The 24972-nt window shown below is 39.0% G+C and overlaps 1 protein-coding gene across 3 annotated transcripts in view; it reads right to left on the bottom strand.

Moving 5' to 3' along the window:
- Positions 1–24972, bottom strand: part of RELN (reelin) — a 495439-nt gene that overhangs the window by 263930 nt on the left and 206537 nt on the right. For all 3 annotated transcript variants that reach the window (XM_004739578.3, XM_004739579.3, XM_045089693.1), the window contains exons 5-6: positions 6294–6326; positions 3510–3588 (exon numbers count right to left, since the gene is read on the bottom strand). In XM_004739578.3, coding sequence (XP_004739635.2) covers positions 3510–3588; positions 6294–6326 — 112 coding nt within the window. The remainder of the gene's footprint in view (positions 1–3509; positions 3589–6293; positions 6327–24972) is intronic.

Below are 24972 nucleotides of genomic sequence, written 5' to 3'. Positions count from 1 at the left end.
ACAAAACTCATATGCCAGTACGCATTCTTAGAAAAGGGATTTCAGGAGAGTCAAAACTGCCCATAGAAATCCAAAAAAGTAGGGCTTCCTTACGTTACTTGAAAAATTTGACTGGGATGTCTGATTTTATTGGCTACTGGTTTCTGACTTTAGGGAGTTTACATCTATTTTTAAGGATTCTGAGACAGTGCCTATCATCTTTTTTCTCCTTCTCTGTGATTCTACTCTATTTTCACAAACATATGACCATATGTTATATAATACAGATGCATTTACTCTGATGTCTGTTTTTCATCCAAATGTAGTGAGGGAAGACTTGAGGACTCATTTAAATAAATTGGTTGAGAAATTTTTTTAAAAGATTTTTATTTATTTATTTTTCAGAGAGAGAGAGAGAGAGAGAGAGAGCGAGAGAGAGCGCGAGCACAGCCAGGGGAGCAGCAGGCAGACGGAGAAAGAGAAGCAGGCTCCCTGCTAAGCAGAGAGCCAGACGTGGGGCTCAATCCCAGGACCCTGGGATCATGACCTAAGCCAAAGGCGGCAGCTTAACCGACTGAGCCACCCAGGCACCCTGACAATTTTTAAGCTAATAATGACTTGGGGTCTCATGTGGGCTTAGAGGAGGCAAGGAGAACACTGCACAAATCAGCACAGGAGGAAGAAAGGAAGAAACAAAGAGAAGGAGCGAGAAAAGGAGAGAGGAAGGAAAGCAGGGGAAGAGAGCAGAGCAGGTAAGGGAGAAAGAAAGAGAAAGAGGGAAAGAGAGAAGAGAGAAGAGAGAGAGAAGCGAAGAGGGGAAGGAACAACATGTTCTGAGCACCTGCGATACCAGGCTTGACGCCAGACCTTCGCAGCCAAAGGTCTCATCAAACTAGAATGAAGCTGTAAAAACCGTATTTATCTCACTTTTACTGACCAGGAAACAGGCTCAGTGCGGTAAAGGAGCCTTGTCACTTTTCTCAAGGTACCCAGCTGGCCCATGGCGAGCTCAAGAATCAGAGGAGACACGCCTGACATCAAAACCTCTGCCACCTTTTTGCTCAACAAAGTCGTCTCTCAAATGATGAGAGGTTCATAGGGGGGAGTGTTTTTGTTTGTTTTGTTTTGTTTTGTTTTGTTTTTTAAAGGGACTACGTGAAGGAGATTGTGAGCAGTAAGGGTTAAAGTAAAATTACTCTAAGTATATTTGATAGAAAACAGAAGTACGTGGCTTTTTAAAGTTAACAATTTTTTTTTAAAGTGGGATAAACCATAGCTTAAGTGAAGGGGACACAAAATCCATAACTTCGGTCAAGGAAGCATATATCAGATTAGTCATGAAAATGGGTGAAGCAAAATCAATCATGTTTTATTGATTTCAAAAACAAAAGAATTTGAACCACATAAAAGTCACATTTTGTATCTGTCAAGAAAATTTGGTGAAGACAATGAATTAGCTTGACAGAAATGAACTTGCCTTGAAAGAAACAAATCATCTGATAACATCTATATTAATGGAATATAAAAAACCCAAATGTCAGGGAGAGGAAGAACTTTTCCTGGGTACAAGCAGTGCTTAGAAAGTTTCACTGGCCTTTTCTTAATAAAGATTTTCAATTTATTTTAAGAAACTTATATTTAGGATATGTTCACAGGGAAGTGAAATTTTATTGATAAATTATTTCTTAAATGGCAGATAAATTATGAGACTTTATGACTCTGTCCAGTCTGATTTTTATTATATAGTACCTAGATCATTCTAGAAGACAGAAGAAGAAAAAAAAGGACAGAAGACATTCCTCCATCTAGTATTGAAGCACAAGCCCTCTCTATATATCATCTTCAATGCTCAGGTCAAGGGTTACTTTCTCCAAGAAAATCCCACCAGAGTCATCTTTCTCTTTTTTTGGAACTACAGTACCTATGCTATTTGTACCCCTCTATTATACTTAAAGAATTTCTATCCTGGATCATATGGTTTTTAAAAATGTGTTCTTAGTATATCTTCTACTAAACTGTAAGCTACTTGAGAAGAGGAAGTATATGTCTTCTAAATTTATTGTATCAATAAAAAGATTATTGCTTAATATTTGTTGAACAGTAAAAATAAAGAAATACAGACATGAATATTACGTGCTGACATTTGAGGATGGAATTCTAGTCTTTTTTAAATTTTTAAATTTGAGTATAGTAGACACATAATGTTATATTCATTTCAGGTGCACAACATAGTGATTCAGCTTCTATATATTCACGCATAGCTCAAGCATAGCTAGCTACCACCTGTCACCATACAATGCTACCACAATATCAATGACTATATTCCCTATGCTAGAAGGAATTTTATTCCCATTCCGTAGCTAGAAGCCTGTATCTCCCACTCTCCTCCACCATTTTGCCCATCCCCCCTTCCCTCTGGCACCCATCAGTGTTCTCCGTATTTATAGGTTTGATTCTGATTTTTGTTTATGATTTGTTTGTTCATTTGTTTTGTTTCTGAGATTCCACATATATGTGAAATCATATAGTATTTATCTTTCTCAGTCTGACTTATTTCCATTAGCATAATACCTTCTAGGTCCATCCAGGTTGTTGCAAATGACCAGATCTCATCCTTTGTTGTGGCTGTGTAATATTCCATCACTCACTGTCTCTCTCTCTCTCTCTCTCTCTCTCACACACACACACACACACCCCTTCCTTATCCATTCACCAATCAATAGACATTTAGGTTACTTCCATATCTTGTCTATTGTAAATGATGTTGCAATAGCATCGCATATACAATTTGAATCAGTATTTTTCACTTTCTTTCTTTGGATTTTGGCTGTAACTCGAAAGTTCACATTAGAGCTTCAAATTTATTTTGATTGTGTATACAAAAACATTTAGTGTCATAGAAAATCCACATTCAGACATTCCCAGAAATTACACAGATTGATTATAGCTCTAGGTTGACAGACCTATTTCTCTAGTCAGCAAAAGTACAACAAATTGCCAACAAATTCATGCATCCATTTACGTATTCAACAAGTTTTTAATGAATGATTTTGGTTCATTATTTCTTTGTCCTCAAATATCCCACAGAGTTACATCTAAGCTGCCTTCGAAGGAGACAATGGAGTATAAAGAATGAGGTGGTCAAAAAACTTAGAAGTTATTTGTATGACTCAAATCACCTGTCATTTCAGACATACCACTTCCCTTCTTTTGCTCAGCATAAACACAATTGTTAGACACACTAAAGCATAATTTTTTCTACATAAAGAACTTGTACAACTGAAAAAAAAAATCTAACCATACACATGGCTTTGAGGTGGCACCTACACTCAGCTCTTAAAGAAGTCATGAAATAGACACCATGCAGTCTACACAGCTCTGCTTCCTAGTTGAACAACTCACAACTCTCACTGATCCCTTTTTGCTAACATGCAACTTAATGTTACGAACTGCTCGAAGGAAGCAGTCAGCATCATGTTTTCTTGGCATTGAAAAAACTCACTGAAGTGAGACACATTCCTGTAACTTACCATATATTTGGATTCAACTCTAGTTGGCGGTAGGAGTCAAAGTCATCTCGTAGGATAATGCTGTCACTATGTACTTCAGCTAAAAGAAAAATAAAATACTTAGAAAAAAATTACACTAAACAATAGATTCAGCTACTTGAAAGGGTCAATATGCTGCCTTTACAAGGAATAACAATATTTTAAATTAAAGCTGAATTTTAAATGAGTGGTTGATGATATTTGTTTTGCCCCTAAACTATGAAGGGAAAAGGGTAAAGGCTCTGCAGTTTAGACACACAGAAGTCTGGAAACCAGAGTTCCCAAAGAGAAATTCTACCAACTTGTCACCCACTAGACGAGGGAAGAAGGCCAAGGTCAGTACTAACCTACAAAGAGAGGTCAAGCAAGACTTGCCTCTGGTAGCTCTATATGCTCAGAAAAGATTCAGTGTTAACTCACTTTACAGTGCAGAAGGAGATGGAACATTCTGGCTATTCACTTGGCTAATATGTTTGGTATTTTACCCATTTCCTCTTCTATTTCCTACTATCCCTCTGTCCCTGACTTGTTTTCTCTCATTCTCTATAGTCACTCATTTTTTAATTTAATGTGTTGCAAATTGTTAACATTTCTTCCCCCAGAGCTGCATTGGAGAAATGATCTACATGAGTCGATGAAAGTCCCAAGTAAAGTCATGTTAAAAGTCAGAAGGAATACCAGGGAACCAACCACAGTTTAAAGCATGCCATCGTTACACTTGAACTGGTATTAAGTACCCATTTTCCAGCTTTAGAACAACTTGAGCCATTCTAAGGGTAAAAACTATCTTCAGAAAATGTAGAATATGTGCTTTTTCCACTGAATAGAAGGCGGACAAGTTAAAAAAAAAAGTCACACCTCATTTTTAAGACTGTGTGAGAAACTACCACTAGCTCTATTCAAGTTGTAAAAAATGAATTTAGTGCTTAAAAACCCTCTCTCATCCAATTCCCATGATCTGCTTGGGAAGTTGTTTTGGCTAATATAAATTCTCCAGGCCTGTATAATTTTGTTTGAACGAGTTTATACACACTTTTTGGAAGAAATTAAAATCATAGGATATGATTAACCAAAAAAAGTAACAAAAAAATTTATTATCAATTTTATATTTTTATTTATATTTTATAAAATATATTTTATCATATATATTTTATTATATATATATTATTTGGGGGGGGACTCACTTGAAAATAATTTTTTAACTCACTGGGTAATTAAAGTAACCTCCAACTATCAGGAAGCATACTTCCAGATTCTCTTTGGTGACACGGCCACCCATGGCCACCCTCGCTCTCTTGATTCCAGGTACGCCAGCAGGTGAGCCCATAACGACGTCTGAGCAATCAGCGAATCAGCACGTATTCAGAGCAATGGCTGCTCAGACTCGAAGCCTTAGGCAGGACAACAGGGAGACTATGGATTTCCGCTGGAGAGAACGCTGTGATGTGTTCTGTGCATGGGAGTGATTTAATGATTCCTCTGAGCCTTCGGATGCGGGGCCTGAATTGCCTGCAGGGTCCAGCTCTCCCGGACACCTAAGCTGGCCGAGACTGGGCTGGGCCACGGCGGGTCACCAGCCTGCCTGGGCTGCCAGAAGGCAGGCTTCTAAGCGCTGGCATTCGTCTGCCAAAGAAGAAGGGCCCCAAGTCGTAGTATTACATGAAAGTCAAGCTTCTCGAGGCAGATTCTCCAAAGAGAAAAATAAATTAATTGGGTTTGTATGTTGAAAGGAAAAGCCCGAGAGCCAAATAACTGACCCATCTCCAAGTCCCAGCGCGAGAGACATCAGAAAAGGCGGGAGCCAGCTGGGATGACTTATTCTTCATTCTTATGACATATGTAGCGTAGGAAATGGCTTTTAAAATAAATCTTCACCAACACAGATGAGAAACTCTTAACTCTTAGAGATCACTTGTTTTCTAGAGAATGTTTGACAAAGGTGTGGGTAAGCCTCAATGGTTCTTGTTCACGTGTTCACTGCTTTCCAAACACTGTTATGTCATTGCGCACTTTACACAAAGGAATTCATTTCAGCCTCAGGATAACCCTAGGAGGTAGGTATTATTATGACTTCCACTCTACAGATGAGGAAACTGAGGCCTAGAAAGGCTAAGTAACTTACTTTGTGTACGTGGCTAGCAAGTGGGAAGGTGAGATGAGCCGAGGTAGCAGCTCCAGAAACTATCCCCTTAACTGCTATATAACATTGCCTCGCACGGCCGTAGGCAAAGAACATGAGAAAAATGAGAGATGGGAACTTCACGTGGTGCCTTAAAATAAAGCTTACAGCTATTTAAACAGCCTCATTTGAATTTTAAAAGAAATGACCAAACTCCTTCTCTTTTTGCAACCCAGCACTGGCCTGAACTCTGAAATGAAATGATGATCTGAAGTCTGAAATGATCTCCATCCCTCCACACCCTCCTGACCACTATGCCCAAGTCTCCTATTTGTGATGGGCAGGAGCTCTGGGGAACATTTAGCATAGAATACAGGATGAAAAGGTCACAGTCAATAGGATCCTGAGGCTGAACGTACTAACAGGTTCAAAAGTCCCTCCATTAGCCCCAGCTGGGCAGCATGACCGCTGCCATGGTGAGGTCCCGTTTCAAGCATAATCTGAACCCAAGACTGATGCCAGTGAACGATCAGAGAAAATCAGAGAGGGCAGGAAGTTTCCTCACCTCTGTATCATCTGGCCACATAGAGGAGTGAAACATGCATATCTAGTACCAACATTAGTGACCTCAGGGTCTGACCACTTACCTAGATGTGGGTGCATCGTGGCTTCTGTTGGAGCTGGACCAAGAGAGAAAAAGGGAAAGATGATTGATTAGCAATGAAAGCAAAATCTAGTAATAATCAAATACAATGACAAAACTTAGGCCATACTATACAAATTAAATGGTTGAAACTTTTTGAGAGGAGTAAGAAAAAAATGTCAATAAAGGCCTATAAGTAAAGCATCCAACTCACTCTTTATTCCATTTAAAAGTAATGCATTACTCCTACACTGAAGAGTAGCACCCCTTACGCTCAGGATAGTTGTTTATTACATAAGCTCAGTCAGGTATCCCTTGAAAAACACAGTATCAATGCGATGTGATAGTTAATTTAATGGATATGCCAAAACTCTTTCCGAGCATCCAGTATCTGTCGGGGCTGTTCTGGGTGTTAGGGAAATAGATAAAAGACCCCCTCTGCTCTCAAAAGAGCTTCCCATCTGGTAGCTAGAGTGTAGTGTAGTAAGGGCTATGGCAGTGTGTCTGGAGGAGGCTGGGGGCAATAGACGACAAGGAAGGCATACTAATTCCAGACTGAAGAGAAGACGGTTGTCAGAAGACGTTTTCCTGAGAAGATGATTTCTCTGATGAAGGATTTTTTTTTAATAGTTTTATTTCTTTTTTTGAGCCAGAGCCAGAGCCAGAGAGAGAAGCAGACTCCCCCCCTGAATGGGGAGCACTACTCGGAACTCGAGCTCTGTGATCATAACCTGAGTGGAAGGCAGACGATCAACCAACTGAGCTACCCAGGCTTCCCCTCTGCTGAGTTTTGGAAGATGAGCAGAAGGAAGAGAGGTGGTAGTAAGGGGAGCAGAGAGGGGCTTCTTTCTGGAATAAAAGGAAATGGCATAGAGAAGCAAAAGAGAGCGTCGCCTGGGTGGTGCAGTTTGTTGTGTCCGACTCTTGGTTTGGGCTCGGGTCATGATATCATGGTTCCTCTGAACTTGGGCTCTTGTGTTCAGCAGGGCGTCTACTTGAATTTCTCTCTCCCTCCCCTCCTCACTGCCCCCACATTGCTTTTTCCCTCTCAACAATAAATAAGTCTTCAGAGAGAGAGAGAGAGAGAGAGAGAATGGCTTTGAGGGGAACCACAACAATTTCAGTGTGACTGGATGAAAGTTTAAGAGGAAAGAGTAAAAAAGGTGATACTGGGAAGATGCAGGGGACAAGACCATAGAAGTGAATGCTGGGGAATTTGGACTTAACCATGCGAGCCTGATGATTTTCTGAGCACTTATGAGCAAAGGAGTGGGTGTTAAATATATTCATTTTAAGAAAAGACGCTTTGCAAATAAGGGACACGGCCCAATTAATACTTTGGTTATTTTTTTTTTTCTCGAAGAACTACTGAGTCTATGAAGAAATGTTGGCAATTCACTATCTAAAAATTAGAACTTATGACACAAACATTTTTAAATCTCTTACATCAGTTTAGGAAGAATTTCAGTCAGATATGAAAAAAATTAGTTTCTATCACACAATGATGGAGTACTTCAGCTATGTTAGCTGAAAAATCCAGACTTAACAGAGTTTTAAAACTATAGGCTGATCTTTGTCTTATTGCTTCATACCAATATATTATACATATTGAAAATGCCTGTGTTTGGTTTTTTGAAACAGACTCTATGGTAAGTGTCATGGATACAACCGGAAGAAAAATGGAATGATCTCGTGTTTTGTGCTAACGCTTATTGGTTACATCACAGAAGAGTTTTATGAAGATTGACTGAACTGCTAACTCTAATTTGATGTGTTCTTGAAACAAGAGGAATAATTGCTCATTAACTAATAATCAATGACAAAAACATGGCACAATGATGTATGTTGCCTGACCAGTATCACGGTGCAAATGAATGAGCTGAATTTGGAGCTTCAAGAAAGGCAAGAGTTTATTTGCAAAGTGGTTGGAAAAGTAGGAGAACTCATACTGAAAGTAAAATCTCTAAAATACAAATAAGCAATGATTTTATACATTGCCTTAACATGAATCAATAAGCAGAAGATTTTAACTGCAATTGACAGCATTTTTTAATTGTCTGCAAAAAGACTCCAAAAATATTTTAAAATGTGTTGATGTGATAATCTTGGAGTAGGTTTTTGATTTAGGTAATATCTAATGCTAGGTTGACATAAGAGTAAATAGATTTACTTGGTCAAATATAGTTTTGAAACTGATAGGCCTTCATATTGAAGTTAAGTCATCTCTTCTAAAAATATGTACTCATTTTGTCAAGGTGGATATGAGTATTAAGGAAAAATAATTTTTTTTTAAAGATTTTATTTGTTTATTTGACAGAGAGAGACAGAGAGGTCACAAGTAGGCAGAGAGGCAGGTAGAGAGAGAGGGAGAAGCAGGCTCCCCGCCAAGGAGAGAGCCCGACGTGGGGCTCGATCCCAGGACCCTGGGATCATGACCTGGGCCGAAGGCAGAAGCTTAACCCACTGAGCCACCCAGGCGCTCCAAGAAAAATAATTTTTTAAAGATTTTCTTTATTTATTTGACAGACAGAGATCACAAGCAGGCAGAGAGGCAGGCAGAGAGAGGAGGAAGCAGGCTCCATGCTGAGCAGAAAGCCTGATGTAGGGCTTGATCCCAGAACCTGGGATCATCACCCAAGCTGAAAGCAGAGGCTTTGACCCACTGAGCCACCCAGGCACCCCAAAGGAAAATAATTTTTTGCTGTTTGGTTCAGTTATTGGAAAACCTGTAAGTAGATATGGAACAACTGGGTATGTGAATCTAATTTTTAACTCTAAATTTTACAGAATCTCAATACAAAATATTCCAATATGTAAGATGTACTCTAGGTGTAAAATTCATACCAGATTTGGAATACTTTGTACAAAAAATTATGAAAATTTTCTCATTAATAATTTTATATTGACTATATTATATTGAAATGTTTACTATTTTATATATTCCCTGTTAAATAAAATAGGTTTTTAAACTTCATCTATTTATTTTTGTTTTTTAAATGTGGCTACTAGAATATTGAAGATTTTATATGTGGCTTGCAGTATACTTCAACAGGACAGTGCTGAACAGGAGCTAGGAGGGAGGTCCGTGCTGGGTATCATCCGGGAATCATTACAGCGCAGGAAGTGGAGACACAGAAGAAGACTGTGTCACCCAGAGAGAATTGGCATAAAAACAGAAGTGAAATGAAGAGGTAAACACCCATTTAAGGGATTGGCAGAAGAAGAGGAGCTAGTATACGAGACTGAGAAAGACTAGGTTTCATTACAGAAATAAGGAAAAGAAAGTTTTAAGAGAGGAGGGTTGAATCAAAGTAAGATAATCCTAATAAAGATGCTATCTATTGAGACTACGCTCTTAGCAAGGCACAGCCAAGCAGAGTCTAGAGATGAACCCACGGAATTAGGCTTCAGAGGTCACACTTGTAACTATAATGCAGACTGTTCTTTCAAGAAAGTTCACTGCAAAGCAAGAGATGAGATTTTAATACCTAATGAGGAATGAGGACCAAAGAAATTTTGTTGTTGTTGTTTGCTTTGTTTCTAAAGCTGTGACAGTTGTTCACTATGCCTAACATCAGCTACTTTTAAAAAAGATTTTATTTATTCCAGAAAGACAGAGAGAGAGAGAGGCAGAGGCATGGGGAGAAGCAGGCTCCCTACAGAATTTGACCCCAGACTCCAGGATTATGACCAGAGCTGAAGGCAGATGCTTAACAGACTGAGTCACCCAGGTACCCTAATATCAGCTATTTTACAAAAGGGGTACTCTGTGTTCACAGAATAAATTCTGAAGAGGGAAGAAATAACACTGGTATCTATAAAATATGTAACCTCAAAAAGACCTGGGAAAAAAAGGTAAAATTTATAGCAATTATCAATTAAAAATACTTACTGGTCCGTACCATAGTTAGATAAGTACAACAAAATATCTGCAGAGACATCAGAACCTACTTGACTTTATATGACTGGTGATTAAGGCCTGAACCCAATAAAAAATAAGTTATAAAATGTTTAACCTACTTTAAGAAGTCTATCCATAGTAATAGCTACCTCTCCTACATTATTCTGGCACGAGGCATCTTACACTGAATAACCTATAACGTTATCATCAGAGCAGGGCCAATTAGAAAAGACCCACTGAGTCAGAATCTCTGGGAGTGGAGGTTTAGACTTTGTCTTTGTTTTTTTGTTTCTGGGGTGTGTGTGTGTGTGTGTGTGTGTGTGTGTGTATGTGGTGTGGAACAAGAAAGGTATTTATTTCAGTGAGGCCAACACCAGGAAGACAGTAGACCAACGTCTCAAAGACTGTCTCCAGATTTTGTATTTTTAAAAACCTTTCCTGCTGATTCTGACAGAAAGGCAGATTTAAGAACAATTGGTCTGAATCATACAATCCAGCCCTTATTTTTATAGTGTGCAGAACTATTCTCTGTCTTAATTATGTGTCTTTTCTCCCAAGAAAAAAAATAGCTCCTCAAAGGCAGAAAATATGCCCACCCAAGACACCCGCCTAAGCTGCTAATTGGTTCTCAATAAATACTAAATTAAACTGAGAGCTACTTCCGTGCGTGCGTGTGTGTGTGTGGTGGGGAGAGAAGAGGGAGAAGGAGAGAGAGAACCTCAAGCATGGAGCATGGAGCCCAACAGGGCGCAGTCTCACAACCCTGGGATCGTGACCTGAGCCAGAAATCAAGAGTCAAACACCTAGGTGACAGAGCCCCCCGGCACCCCACTACTTCTTAATTAAAATGTATTTTATGAAATTTTGGAAAATGAATAATTGAATATCCAAACCTATGGGGGAGAAAAGCCCAAATGTATTCATGACATTGTGAAAAATTCCTTTATTAATATAACCATCTGGGTAGTTTAAACCCCCAATAAATATCCAGCTGAATTTAAACAGACTCTATGGCAATTTAACAAATTTAAATCATATTTTAAATCACTAGTTAGGAAAAACTCAATTCAGTATTTTAAACAAAATCCACCAAGATAATGAAACATTATTTCATCAGAAAGAGAAACCTAGTATGCATTAAACTTGCTGGAAGGACAAGTACAAATTTCCTTGAAAAATATTCATCCACATACGGTGTAAACACAGTCCAAAATCTAGTCAAGTACTGGGCCTGGGAAGCTTATTTTAACCATATCTCAATAAGTTATTTTATCAGTCTAGTTTTATAAAGTATAAAAAATTTCTGAGCTTATAGGAAGTTCAACCTTTTTTCCCCACATTTATTGGGGTAAATGTACCAAAGAAAAATTAGAATAAGTAGCCTGAGGAAGAATAATGTAGTTTAACATTATTTATTACACTTCCACTGGGACAGTACCTGCTTTGCCTCATATTAGTAACATGGATGAATTATGTAAATCTGGCATTAAGGCCTTTGCTCTTTCCTTTATTAAATATAACATGCAAACCGTATAATCTGTCAACCTTCCAAGTGCTTGCCTGGTACACCACATCTCCAGCTACATATACCACATGTACTTTCCTGCTCCCTTGCCATTGAACTAGTTCTGACTCATCTTTATCAATTGCTTGAATTTTTTATCTCAACTTTTTGTTGGTCTGTTACTGCTTCTCTGCCTCTCCAAGGACCTTAGACTGACTGCCCCCACCCCACCACACCCACCTTGGTCCAATATCCCAGTTCCTCTCACCTGAAATTGCATGACCAACTCTAGCTATCACATCAAGTTGTCAAATGGCTTAGAATGGGAAGTTTTGTTCTGAGAGAGAGTAAAAATATTCCTAAAGAAGCAGGCTTTGGCTTTGGAGAAAACAGGGTAGGACACATCTTTAACAAAAGTGTAAAAGACATCCCAGTTCTTCCCAGGTGTGTCTCTCCATCAGGAGAAGAACACCAGGTCATATAATTGACCAGATATATAGAGGGGAGGAAGCACTGAGGGTAGAGGTCCTGCTAAAAATGAATTAGAGACAGAGGAAGACAGTTGGAAAGCCTTTGTACTCAAAGGTATCATTGAAGGGACCCTTCATAATAGGGTCCTGATTTAGCTTCACTGGTGAATCCCATGAGACATCAAGCCTGGACAGAACTTTAAGTTGTGGGAACTCACTTACTACCTTAACTCAAAGCTGTTAACGAATTTGGATAGTCCTAGAGTCACAAAAATGAGTAGTTGCACATCCTCTACTACAAAAAAATTCACTTCTGAGAAAAATACCAAAATTTCACTTTAGTTTATACCAACATGTGATTACTTACTAAATCATTTATCTTCCCATAAACGTGGGGGCAATTCCACTCAATAAGGAAGTTTCTAACAATAATTTATAAACTATAAACAATGCAAGGGTTAAAGGCCAAGCTTTGAATGACGTTTTAGAATCAAAGTACAATGATCATGGGATGCCATTTCTTACAGTTGGAGTTTATGGATCATTCCACAGAGATCCATGAGTATTGGCCATGGATAAATAAACCCAACTTAAAATTCTGAGTATCTACTAACTTGTTATTAATCCTACACAAGATGACAACACTGTGTTAACCAGAGGATAAAGGTGAAAATGAGTTTATGTTTTAGTGAAGCTGATGTCATTCAAAATGATCATACATCTCTATAATCTTTAGCCACAGACTTAATGTCATTTAGATTTATGAAAATTACATAAGGGGCACCTGGGTGGCTCAGTCGGTTGGGCATCTGACTCCTGATTTTGGCTCGGGTCATGGCCTCGTGGTCATGGGATCAAACCCTGTGTTGAGCATGGAGTCTGATTTGGAGCCTCTTCCACTCCCTCCTGCTCACTCTTTTTCTCTCAAACAAATCAATAAATAAAGTATTTTCAAAAAGATTATAGAAACTATGTCCTCTGTAAAGCTTGATCAGATTCAGATAATTGGACTGAAATGGAAATTGTGCTTAAGTTGTATTGTGATATTGTGATAACATCAAGAGTATGCCAAATGTCATTAAAATGAATCAACTTAGTCCAAACCACAGATAAAATATTACATGCTAAACAGGCTAGTTAAAAATGAACTCTCTACTTTGCTTTAAAGAAGAGTAAAAATAAGTCAATAGAATATAAGAATCATGATCAAATTTCACTAAAACCTCCAATGTTTTTTCAAAAGTCTATTTCCTGAAAAGGATTAAGAATGAAGGTATGGCATACTATGACTTGTTTTTAGTTGAAAAAAGCTGAACACTTTTAAAATGTTTTAATTATCAATGCAATTTGGTAGCAGTTTCACCAGGAAAGCATTAATAAATGTGGATCTATGAAATTTCATTAGTCAAATATCTCCCAAGAGCAGTTAAACAAGAAAAAATAACAGGAAATTTTTAGAGTTTTATGCACAATATAATCTTTCCATACTAAATAGGTAATAAATGTTCTAAAGAGTCTCAAAGTCATTCATAAATACACACTTAATTTTTCCAGATTTCTGTTGATGTTTGTGATAGTGCCACTTAAGTATAACTTAAAAATTACTTGTACTACAAATTTTCCAGCAGGAAAATTTTCCACCCAGATTATTCATGTTGGTAGAATACAAAGCTTTAGATCAATAATTAAATGGTTCAGTGATAATCTAGGTTTTGTTTAGCCAAATGTTTTCTTAGAGGTTAGGGTATTATTAAATGACCTGAAGATTAGATGTGTAATTTTACTAAGATTTTATAGACTATGTAAAGAGGACAGGAGTGAATTTTCTAAAAAATATTTTAAAAATTCAACTGCAGTAGAGTTAGCATTCAGTGTTATATTAATTTCAGATGTAAAATACAGTTTTTCAGCAATTCCATACATTCCTCGGTGTTGATCGTGGTGAGTGTACTCTTAATCCCCTTCAACTATTTCACCCATCCCCCATCAACTTCCCATCTGGTAACCCCCAGTTCATTTTCTATAGCTAAGAGTCTGATTTTTGGTCTCTTTTTTCCTTTGTTCATTTGATTTGTTTCTTAAATTCCACATATGAGTGAAATCATGGTATTTGTCTTTTTTCTGACTTAATTTCTGACTAATTCTGACTAGAACTTAACATTTTTCGCTCAAGATCTATACATATTGTTGCCAACAGGAAGATTTCATTCTTTTTTATGGCTGAGTAATACTCTATCCCATTCCATTCCAATATGCCACTGTAATAAAGAATATCACATAGTCTTAATCCATTCATCTATTGATGAACACTTGGGTTGCTTCCATAATTTGGCTATCCTAAGTAATGCTGCAGTAAACATAAGGGTGCATGTATCTTTCTGAATTGATGTTTTCATATTTTTTGGTAAATACTCAGTAGTGGTATTACTGGATCATATTGTAGTTCTATTTTTAATTTTTTGAGGAATCTCCATATTGGATAAGAGGGGATTTTTTTAATTGATAAGCTAATATAGTTGAAAATATAAGAAACCTGAATCACTGTTTTTATCTTTTTAAGATATCTTATTTATTTATTTGAGAGACAGAGAATGAGAGAGAAAGACAGCATGAGAGGGAAGAGGTCAGAGGGAGAAGCAGACTCCCTGCCAAGCAAGGAGCCTGATGTGGGACTCGATACCAGGACTCCAGGGTCATGACCTGAGCCAAAGGCAGTCGCTTAACCAAGTGAGCCACCCAGGCGCCCCTGAATCATTGTTTTTAGAAGGTACTTTAAGATACGCTTGAAAAAGAAAAAATTCCTTGTAGAGCTTTCTTTTTATTCAACTGTGCTATTCTTGAAATGGTTTGCTAATCTTCATGAGCTGTTTTAAGAACAAGACTGGAACTGCCTTGAATGAATACAATGAGTACAATGAAATCTGTACTAATGCAGATTTTATAAAGACAGTTGTGCCAGAGAGAGTGAAGGTGAATGATTATTATGTGACACACTTGTAAAGAAAGGGAACCAATTCACATCAAAACAAGCAATTCCTATCACAGAGACTGAATAGGCCTAACATGAAAACACGTAAGTTCTGTAGCAAAATTTTCAAAGAAAAACACGTTTCTTGGTTTCTGTAAACAAGGTTACCATTGATTTGTTTAAAATCAAGTAGAAAAAAAATGTGTACTGATACTTAACATTGAGTAAATGGAAAAAATACTTAGGCCATATATGTTCACGCATCTGGGTGTTGGCGTTGGTTCTAGAATCACAAGAATTACAGGTTCTTTCCTAAGGAATCTCTTCATTTGTGGGTGTGTGTGTGTGTGGAGATTTTAAATAGTGTATTATTTTTCAATTACAGTGAGTTGGTTAATCTGACCTTCACCATATTATGCAAATAACTACTTATCAATCCCTTTCCAAACATTTAAACACAACTGATGTTAAATATCTGTCTGTGGCTTGGCTCAGAGTTACTCTGTGAACACTACCTTTCACTTTGCTAAATACCTTTTCCCTATTATCTCCAACTATCTAGAGCACCTCACAGCCTGTCACAATTCGTCTTATGACACTGGCAAGAGAGCAGCAGTTGAGCTTTGTTGATGGAAGTGGAAGATCAGGGATGCTGGGTGGCTCAGTCGGTTAAGTGTCTGCCTTTGACTCAGGTCATGATCTCAGGGTCCTGGGATCGAGTCCTGCATCAGGCTCCCTGCTCAGCAGCAAGCCTGCTTCTCCTTCTGCCTGTTGCTTTCCCTGCTTGTGCTCTCTCTCTCTCTAACAGTTAAATAAATAAAGTCTTTTTAAAAAAGAGGAAATGGAAGATCAGAATTCTTTGATAAACTTAAAGGGCAGTAAACATGTCTCATGTCATATTAGTTCCTATGATTTCATTTGGATCCGTGACCACACAGTCAAGCTGTTCTTAATCACTTTCCCATAGGTTACATCTTTGTAACCTGTGTTCTTTAGAACCTGTTCTAAAGTAAATATCATAAACACGGATCATTACATGGTTTTTCAATATTATATTGAAGCAGAAATTCTTCCCATCATTTTGTCCAAGAGACATATTACATGCTGAAAGAAAAGCTTGGTTTCTTAAAAAAGCATTTCTGCGTTTATGCTTTTGCCAAATTGAGAACGCCACATCTCACAAGATCACAGCAGCCTAGAATAGGCACATTACAAAGAAGGAGGTTACATTTAATTCGCCCAAAGCTTGTTCTTTGGACAAAAGTGTTGAAGTTTCAACTCACTTATTTTGGAGGGAAACTTCTAAGTAATCATGTTACTTCAAAATATGTTTCTGCCAATCTTTTCAACAAATAATTGAGTGCAAAGGATAGAAATTTCAATATGCTGAGAAGAAAAAGGAAGGGTTGTCCACAAACAAATTGAGGGGGTGCCTGGGTGGCTCAGCGGGTTAAGCAAGTGCCTTCAGCTCAGATCATGATCCCAGAGTCCTGGGATCGAGTCCCACATCAGACTCCCAGCTCCATGGGGAATCTGCTTCTGCCTCTGACCTTCTCCCCTCTCATGCTCTCTCTCACTGTCTCTCTCTCAAATAAATAAATAAAATCTTAAAAAAAAATAAAAATAAAAACAAATTGAGGGAGTGGTTGATGAGCTTTGTGATAATATTATTGATTACTTTAAAAAAAAAAAAAAGCCTTGGAGTCTGGCAACCAATATACATATGACAGGCACTTCTTACAAATAAAGGTATTATGTTATGGGAACTATATCTCCCGGATCATTTTAGAATTCAAAGGCCCTAGGTAGTTTTGCCTCAGGTATCTCTTCACCTAATTTGAAATTCAAATGTATGAAATTTCCAAAGCTAAATATGACAAATTAGACACGGTCTGTGAAGTTACCATTTAATGAGCTATGAACCTAGACTTTCATCTCCCCAGGAATAATTTCTTTATTACTTTTGTATTTTATTGCAATAAAGAACCATTTGACCTTCAAGTATGATAATTAAGCTTCCAAAAATGTTATAAATTCAGAGTGAAAATAGTTCTCTCTCTGTTCAGGAATAGACTTACGATCAGTATAAAAAATTCCTTAATATTTAAAGACAGCTAAATTATACACAGAACCAGCAATATTAGGAGGTATTTTTCTCTTCCCCTCCCCCCCATTTCCCATCCCAATTTGATTTGTGTCTCATAACAACTTATCATCTGTCATATTGTAAAATAAATGGAATAGGAGAAAAAACTAAAATATATCTTTATAATCTGCAAATGGGGGAACAGAGAACTCTGTCAGGTAAGATTTATTCTACCACAAGCTGTCAATAATGAAATCTTAAATACTCACACTTGTGACTCCTTGTCTTGCTACGCTCATGCCCTGAACTTTTCTGGGGGAAATAACCAAACATTTTTCAAAACTTTGCCTATATGAATAAAAGTGAAAAATCAGAACACAAAACAATTTACCATCTGAATTGTTGGTAAATAGTTTTTTAAAATTTTCAAATCACTGTGTAATAATTTCTTTAAAAAACATCTTAAGACCTTAGAGAACTTGAGGAGATGAAGTTCATGGATGGGGCAGAGGAGAAGAAGTAGAGCTAAAAATTGACCTGTAGGCTGAACGCATATGATTTTTAACTAATAATCAGAGATAGGAGGGAATATTATTAGGATCATCACCATCATTATATAATTAATAACAATTACTACACTACTAATACCACTACTACTAAAAAGAACTCTTGTTGCTAATGTGAGCAGAGCTTTGCCAGAGGTCTGCCAACATCTGTTCTCCTTTTCTTTGTTTTAAATGAACTGTGGCCTCCAGTTAGAGGTATCTACCACCCTGTCCCCTGCAGTGTCCTGTGACAAAGGAATTAAGCTCTGATCGTAAGGAGGAGCAAAAGTGACTTGGGTCACATTCAGGGATGGGTGATGCTCTCTAAAGGAATGGCCATGCTTTCCTGGCCATTTACCCTTCCTTCTAGGACATGGTAAGTGCTGGAGCAGCCAGCTTGGGCCCCCGATATGGAATCACAGACCCACTCCACCAGCCCCGGCTCACCTGACTCCAGACTGATTTATGATGGAGAAATATACTTCTAACCACTTAAGCCCACAGTTGGACGCACTTTGCCATAGAAGCTCTATACACTAAGGGAAGAGTTAACTTCCTATGGGTTGGGGAAGGGGTCCATTTGGAGAAAAAGTAATCCCTCTGTAGATCACAATCCTAGAAGCTGGAGTGAAAATGAGGGCTGCTCAGATTGTGAGTTTGTATGGCTAGAGAATGTGTCTTGTGCATCTCTGCATCCCCTGACTAGCACGTCTGGCACACAGCTGCTCCAAAGATGTTAGTTTATTGGGAAATGATAACACCAACAAGAGAGTAATTATTGGGCACTAATAATACCAGCAAAACATTGTTGTTAGGAAATTTTAATGTTCTCTGTTCCCTCCTGTCTTGGTCACATGAACCTCTGTTATCATCTTCACATTACCTTACTTCTCACTTTCCTTTATATGTCTAAGGATACACTGCAAAATTCAACTTGTTCTAAAATAGATACAAGGCAGTTTACCAAAAAGCACTCCTCCCACCCCACCCCCGCAAACAAAACAAAACAAAACAAACAAAAAACCGAAAAAACCCCAAAACACCCAAAAGCAAAAATCACAAGAAAAAAAACCCTAATAGTCCAATCAAACAAGTTAATAAAGGGGAAAACACAAAGACGATGACAAATGAGGGTCAGAATGAAACTAAGACCAGGTGAGATGAGCAAAGTGCATGTTCTGAAGTCTGAAGTTTGGTCCTGCTATAACGTTACAGAGGCTATAAAGTTACAGAAATTGAAGGGTTCATAAAGTGAAAATTAAACACATTGCTCAGGAGTAGGGCAAGTCCTTCCCCAGATTTGGGGAAAAGTCAAATTCAGTTTAGAATATATTGAGTTTAAGGTACCTAAATGGACCTAAATGGCATCCAAATATAAATATCCTAGTACTAATAATGACAGTTAACATTTAGTGAGTATTCTGTGATAACCACCATCCTATGCACATCACTTGCGTTTAACCCTCGCAACTTGACCATGTTCCTCTGGGCACAGAATATTATGCCAGGCTCTTGGGAATAGTATGGGACGCAGCACAGTATGTATTAATATTAATGAATTCCAACTCTTAAAAACCTGATTACGAAAACCCATATTAACTATTACACTGAACAACTGAACCTTTGAATGTAAAATTACGGTTGGATTAATAGGTTTCCTGAAATAGTATCTTGCAATCCAAAATAAAATTATAATTTATGGTATGTTCAGTCCAGCTTTGCTCCCCTCTAGGCTTTTTGCCCTTCAGAATAGGGGGGAATCCAGCAGATTATATAGCAACTTCAGTAGAAAGTGTACTTCTCTCGATCCAAAAGAACTCAATGTCAAATTCTTCTTGGGCATAAATCCTGGTGTTTTGACTTTGGACTAGATAAAGCTGTCAAGTGGGAATGTATATAACCCTGAGAACTGAAAAGAAGGACGTTTAAATCTAGGTTCAATCATCTTGGGATAAACAGCACCAGTTCAAAACACCATTCTTTAGGAAATTAAAAAAGTGGTCAGACGCACCTAGGGCCAGTAGCAAGAAATTTTACTGTGGCCCCATGAGTCAGCTCTTTGATGTTGCTTTAAATCTTATCTGTCCTCAGGTTCACTTAGGAAAACTTTTTGCCTGCCCCATCCCCAAGGAGGGCTTAAGTTCCTCCCCTATTGGTAGTTTGTGAGACCCTGAAGCAAGAGTAAGGTTTCCAGGATGGTTTTACCAAAGTCTCCTAATGCAGCTCTATTCATTTGTCAATTACAAAGGCAGGATGTCAGGAAAAGGCGACTGTAACTGCAGAATGGAAAAGTAAACTCTAGAATAGTCATGGGGAAAACTAGCCTTTGAAAAGCAAAAACTTAAACACTGGGTAAATTCAAATGGAACTCATCATTATTTTTCACTTTAACTATTGAAGTAAATATGGTTGAACCCAATTCTATTAGTTGATTCTGACTTGTGTAGTATGATTAATAAAAAAATTTGCAGTTTAGGGTACTGGAAAGACATTTAGTAATATAAGTTAGCAAATAAGCAAGAATAGGCAAGGGAGAATTTTGGTAGATCTGATAAAAAATCTCATACCATGTTTGGTTATAAAAGGTATTCTTTTTTTTCCAGCTTTATTGAGGTGTATCTGACAAATAAAAATTGTATATATTTAAGTTATACAATTCAATGTTGTGATATATGTATAGACGGTGAAATAAACACCACTATCAAGCTAATTACCATATCCATCACATACTCTTAATGTGCTGAAAAATATCTAGGTAATTTAAATCCCTTTTTCACTTTATGGACTCGCTTACCGAACTTTTTATCTCCCTCCATCTCACAGCTCAAATAAACGTTCATTAGTCCTCATTAGAAAGAACTTAAAAATTTCAGTTCCCAAATGAAGTAAATTCACTGTCCACCGTCGGGGCCCTTAGAACATATAGCCGCTCTGTCTACCCCTCTGTTGAGAGTGATGAACAGCAGAGCAACTGCTGAGCATGGCAGAAAGCAGCCAAGGTTTTTGTCTCCAACTATACGCCTGACCCCTTCCCCTGACATAAAACATTTGCCTTTGGTTATAACCACTTCCATCAACCCAAGAGCAGAGAGTTCCAGCATGGTTTATAAATGGCATGCATCCTTTGGGGGCACTACAGGGCATGACTGCTGTCCGCCGTTAAGCCTGCCATCTGGCCTTGCTAAATAATCAACGTGTGTGTTTGAAGGGGGTATGCCAAGAAGCTCACAGGCCAGTGAATATACATGATTCCCCCCCCCGCCCCACCCCCACCCAGCCCCCACTGGGACATGTGCGCACCGCGGGACCAGCAGCCATGTTGAGAACGCCCACATCAGCTTCACAGTCACCACCTCTGTCTTACAAGGGCTTCGCAAAGTGTGTATTCTCTCCTAGGTGTTCAGGAAAAGGAGGCAATGGCAATGATTCTTATTTACTGAAGCTGGGGTTCCACAGGGTTTTAAATGTCTACTTCTTAAATGTTAAGAATCTACTTTGTATAATGAAACCGACATTGGGGGTGAGCCCTGAGGTTTGGATTCTAGTCCAGCCATAGATGAGTAGTGTTCGTCAAGCTAATTTGCTTGGTTTTGTTGCTAATCTACAAGGAGGAACTGACAGGTGCAGGGTCAGAGCATAAATTCAAATATGCCCTCATCTCCAGCTGATACATTAACTAACCACACTCATCTCAACATTTTCTTTTTATTATTATTTTTTAAGATTTTTATTTATTTCAGATGGATAAGAGTGAGCACAAGCAGGGGAGAGGGGAAGAGGGAGAAGCAGACTCCCCAGTGAGCAGAAAGCTTGACAGAGGGCTTAATCCCAAGACCCTGAGATCCTGACCTGAGCAGAAGGCAGACACGTAACCCACTGAGCTCCCTAGGCATCCATCATCTCAACATTTTCGACAGGACTCCTGATAGGTGATTCTGAGGGATATGACCTCGGATATGCAGCTCTTTCTGTATTGCTCAATAGTAATACCTGTAAAAGACTGACTGTCACTAATTTCTTTCAGGTTTTCAGTCTATTCTGAAGTTGCCTATTACTCTCATCACCTCTAACAGTAGTTAACAAAACACTACCATGTTTGTTTTTAAAATCACTTAGTGGTGGGGCAACTGGGTGGCTCAGTCGGTTAAATGGCTGACTCTTAGTTTCAGCTCAGGTCATGATCTCAGGGTTCTGGGAGTGATCCCTACCTCAGACTCCCTGGTCAGTGGGGAGTCTGCTTAAGATTCTCTCTCTCTCCCTCTGCCTACCCCCCCCCCCGCCCACTCTTTCTCTCTCTCTAAAATAAATAAATAAATCTTAAAAAAACTAAGATAATATCATTTAGCGGCATTTCAGATAATCCCCCAGATAGTTGTGTGGCTAGCTCCCTTACCTGGTCTTTGCTCTACTGTCAACTTCTGGGTGAAAACCACCTGACTTGCTACCTTAAAATTGTAATATGCCTCTTCTCTTTCCACCCAACTGTGTCATCTTATCCTGCCCCATTTTTAGTTTTAGTTTTTTCCTATAGCATTTACCACCTCCTAACATGCATCATGTCTGATGATGTATTATGTCTCATATTTATTCTTTCTTTCCTCTCCACTGCAATATAGACTCCAGGAGAGCAGACACCTTTGTCCACATTACTGATGTGTCCCAAGATCTAGCATGGAACAGTGCAGGGGCCACGGAAGGCATTCCACAATCCCTGTTGAGTACTGAATGTTCAATGAATTCAGTTCTTTATTGTCTACTGCTGGTGAATGAACCTAAGCATCTTCCACTTTCAAAACAATCTAGCACCTTCCCACCCCCACCCAGACTAGAAATGAGAACTCACTGGCTCCTCAGAAACACCGTGACCCATCAGCAGAGCTCAACTAGAGATGTGTTTGCAATTATTCAGGAGTTCATGACTCAAGGTGAAAACCTGAAACCTCTGAACTTGGAGTATGTTCCAAGAGCACTGAGGGGACCCATTGGATGAAAATCTGTGAATAATTTTTCTGATTTTCTGAAAATGGGATGTATACATTTTTCAAACTGAAGTTAGTGTAAGGACATTCCTTAGGGACACTCTTTCTGTTACAGCCACACTGACTCATGGTGTTCTATGGCTTAAGGTCAGGGTTAAAGGAGATTTTTCAGGAACGGCAGTGATTTTTCAACTGCAAGACGTTTAAGGTGATCATTCAGCAAACATGTCTGCTTTTATGCCAAGCATTGTTGGGTGTTCAGAAAGACAAAAAATCAAGTCATGGTTCTTGCCCTCCGAAGCTTTCATGGGAGGGCATGCACAGTTAAATAAATAATTATGACATCACCAAGACCAATCATGTTAAGAGCGTCAGGCAAGTCTTCACAAAGGAAGAGGCATGGGAGTTGGGGTTTAGAATTTTCCTCCAGTTCTCTGAAGTCCATCTGCTTCAATAGAATTGTCCCTCCTCCTTGTTAAATATAACTCTATATTTGTTATTTGAGGGAAGGGGAGAGAAACTTCTGCTATTTCCTTATAACCCAAATAATATAAGTTCACTATAAAAAAATTTTAGAAAATATAGTTAAGTTTCAAGAAAAAAAATTGAACATCCACAATCTGACCACACTGATCTATTTGCTCAGACTTTTGATTTCACACTGACTGACCTTGAATAAAAGTTTGCTCCAGAAAGATCCCTCCCCCTTTATCATTAACTGAGCCTGTACTCTGTGTCCAGGCTCTGAAAATAAGGTTACCCAGAGCTTGGATCCATTCCAAAATCCTGACAAAGCCTGAATCCAGAAGTAAATGACTGTGTACTAACACTCTCTCCTGGGCTTCAAGAAAGGAAAAGCAGCCCCTGGAATCCAGGAGCTGGTCTGGCGCTCACAGCTGGGTCTTGCTGTTCTCCCAATGAGCAGAAATGATTTCACAGGGCGCCTGGGTGGCTCAGTTGGTGAAGCGTCTGCCTCCTGCTCGAGTCATGATCCCAGGGTCCTGGGAGTAAGTCCCTTGTTGGACTTTCCGCTCAGTGGGGAGCCTGCTTCTCCCCCTCCCTCCATGTGCTGCTCCCCTTGCTTGTGCTCTCTATGTCAAAATCTTAAAAAAAAAATCTTAAATAAAATAAAATCTTAAAAAAAATGATTTCACAGAATATCAACTGCAGACAACGCCACTCTGGGAACGTGATGGGTCAAGACTGACACAGGGCCACTTTGTAATTATACCCGAACACAGACCCACCCAGAACACTGTCCAACTCACAGTCCACCAAGCGTCCCCTTCTGGTGAACAGTGGTGACTGTTCTGTCTTTTCAACGATTACAGCTTACCCTCACTCCAGTCTGCCTTCCCTACAGATAGGATTTATTGAGATCCCGAATCAGAATTCCTGGTTAGAGCATCCAACATAGAGCAAAGCCCCACTTCCACAAATCCTAGCCAAAGTCATCAGATAGAGGCCCTAATGTCATAGTAATTCCTCGGTAACATCCTCTTATTGAGATGCCCCATGGCTGGATGGCGTGCCTTCTCCATCCTGGAACTAGCACTAACCCTAACCTGTCAATTCCAGGAGTGCTCCTAGTGGTCTTTGGCTACAAGGCACTGGATGGTCATAAATATGTTCTGGTTCTACCAGGGGGTGTGCGAGGGAAAGAGAGGGTGCTCACCCTTCCCTTGAGTCTGCTTTCTCCTCCACTTGCCCTATCTCTCACCTTCGCATTAATCCTCGATTTTTTCAAAGCCTCAACTTTAAACACTGCTTCACATTTACTTCTCAGTTCACAGTAATCTTTCTTCCCTTGCCTGTATGTCTCCAAAGCCTGGGCAAGAACTTTCCAGACTACAAGGCCGTTTCAGGTGGTCCAGCCTCTCCTGAAACCATCGCCGATGGTTTATAGTCAAATCGCCATGACCTTCTAACTGCAAAATCTTAAAGGCTTTTCTCAGACGTCAACCTCTCTGTTATTTCAGAAGCCTTTGTCCCTGTTGAACACCTCTACCATGTTGAGATGTCTTCCTTGAGTCTCCCAGTCTCCCAGGCTGGTCCCTTCTCCAGAACTCCTTTTTCTTCCTGCTCCTATACCATCACCGCCTTCCACACTGGGGCCCTTCCTCCCTTCTCCCAAGGAGATCCTTGGATGAGCACATTCCATCCTAAAAACCAGCATGCTGACTGTTCTCAGATGAGACTCTCATCCCAGCAGGTTTCTTGGGAGAGTCCT

Source organism: Mustela putorius, unplaced genomic scaffold, assembly GCF_011764305.1.
Source record: "Mustela putorius furo isolate JIRA1106 unplaced genomic scaffold, ASM1176430v1.1 tig00003845_pilon_pilon_pilon, whole genome shotgun sequence".
NCBI classification, from domain to species: Eukaryota; Metazoa; Chordata; class Mammalia; order Carnivora; family Mustelidae; genus Mustela; species Mustela putorius.
The sequence above is the reverse complement of the archived record's forward strand: the minus strand, read 5'-3'. Positions and strand labels throughout refer to the sequence as shown.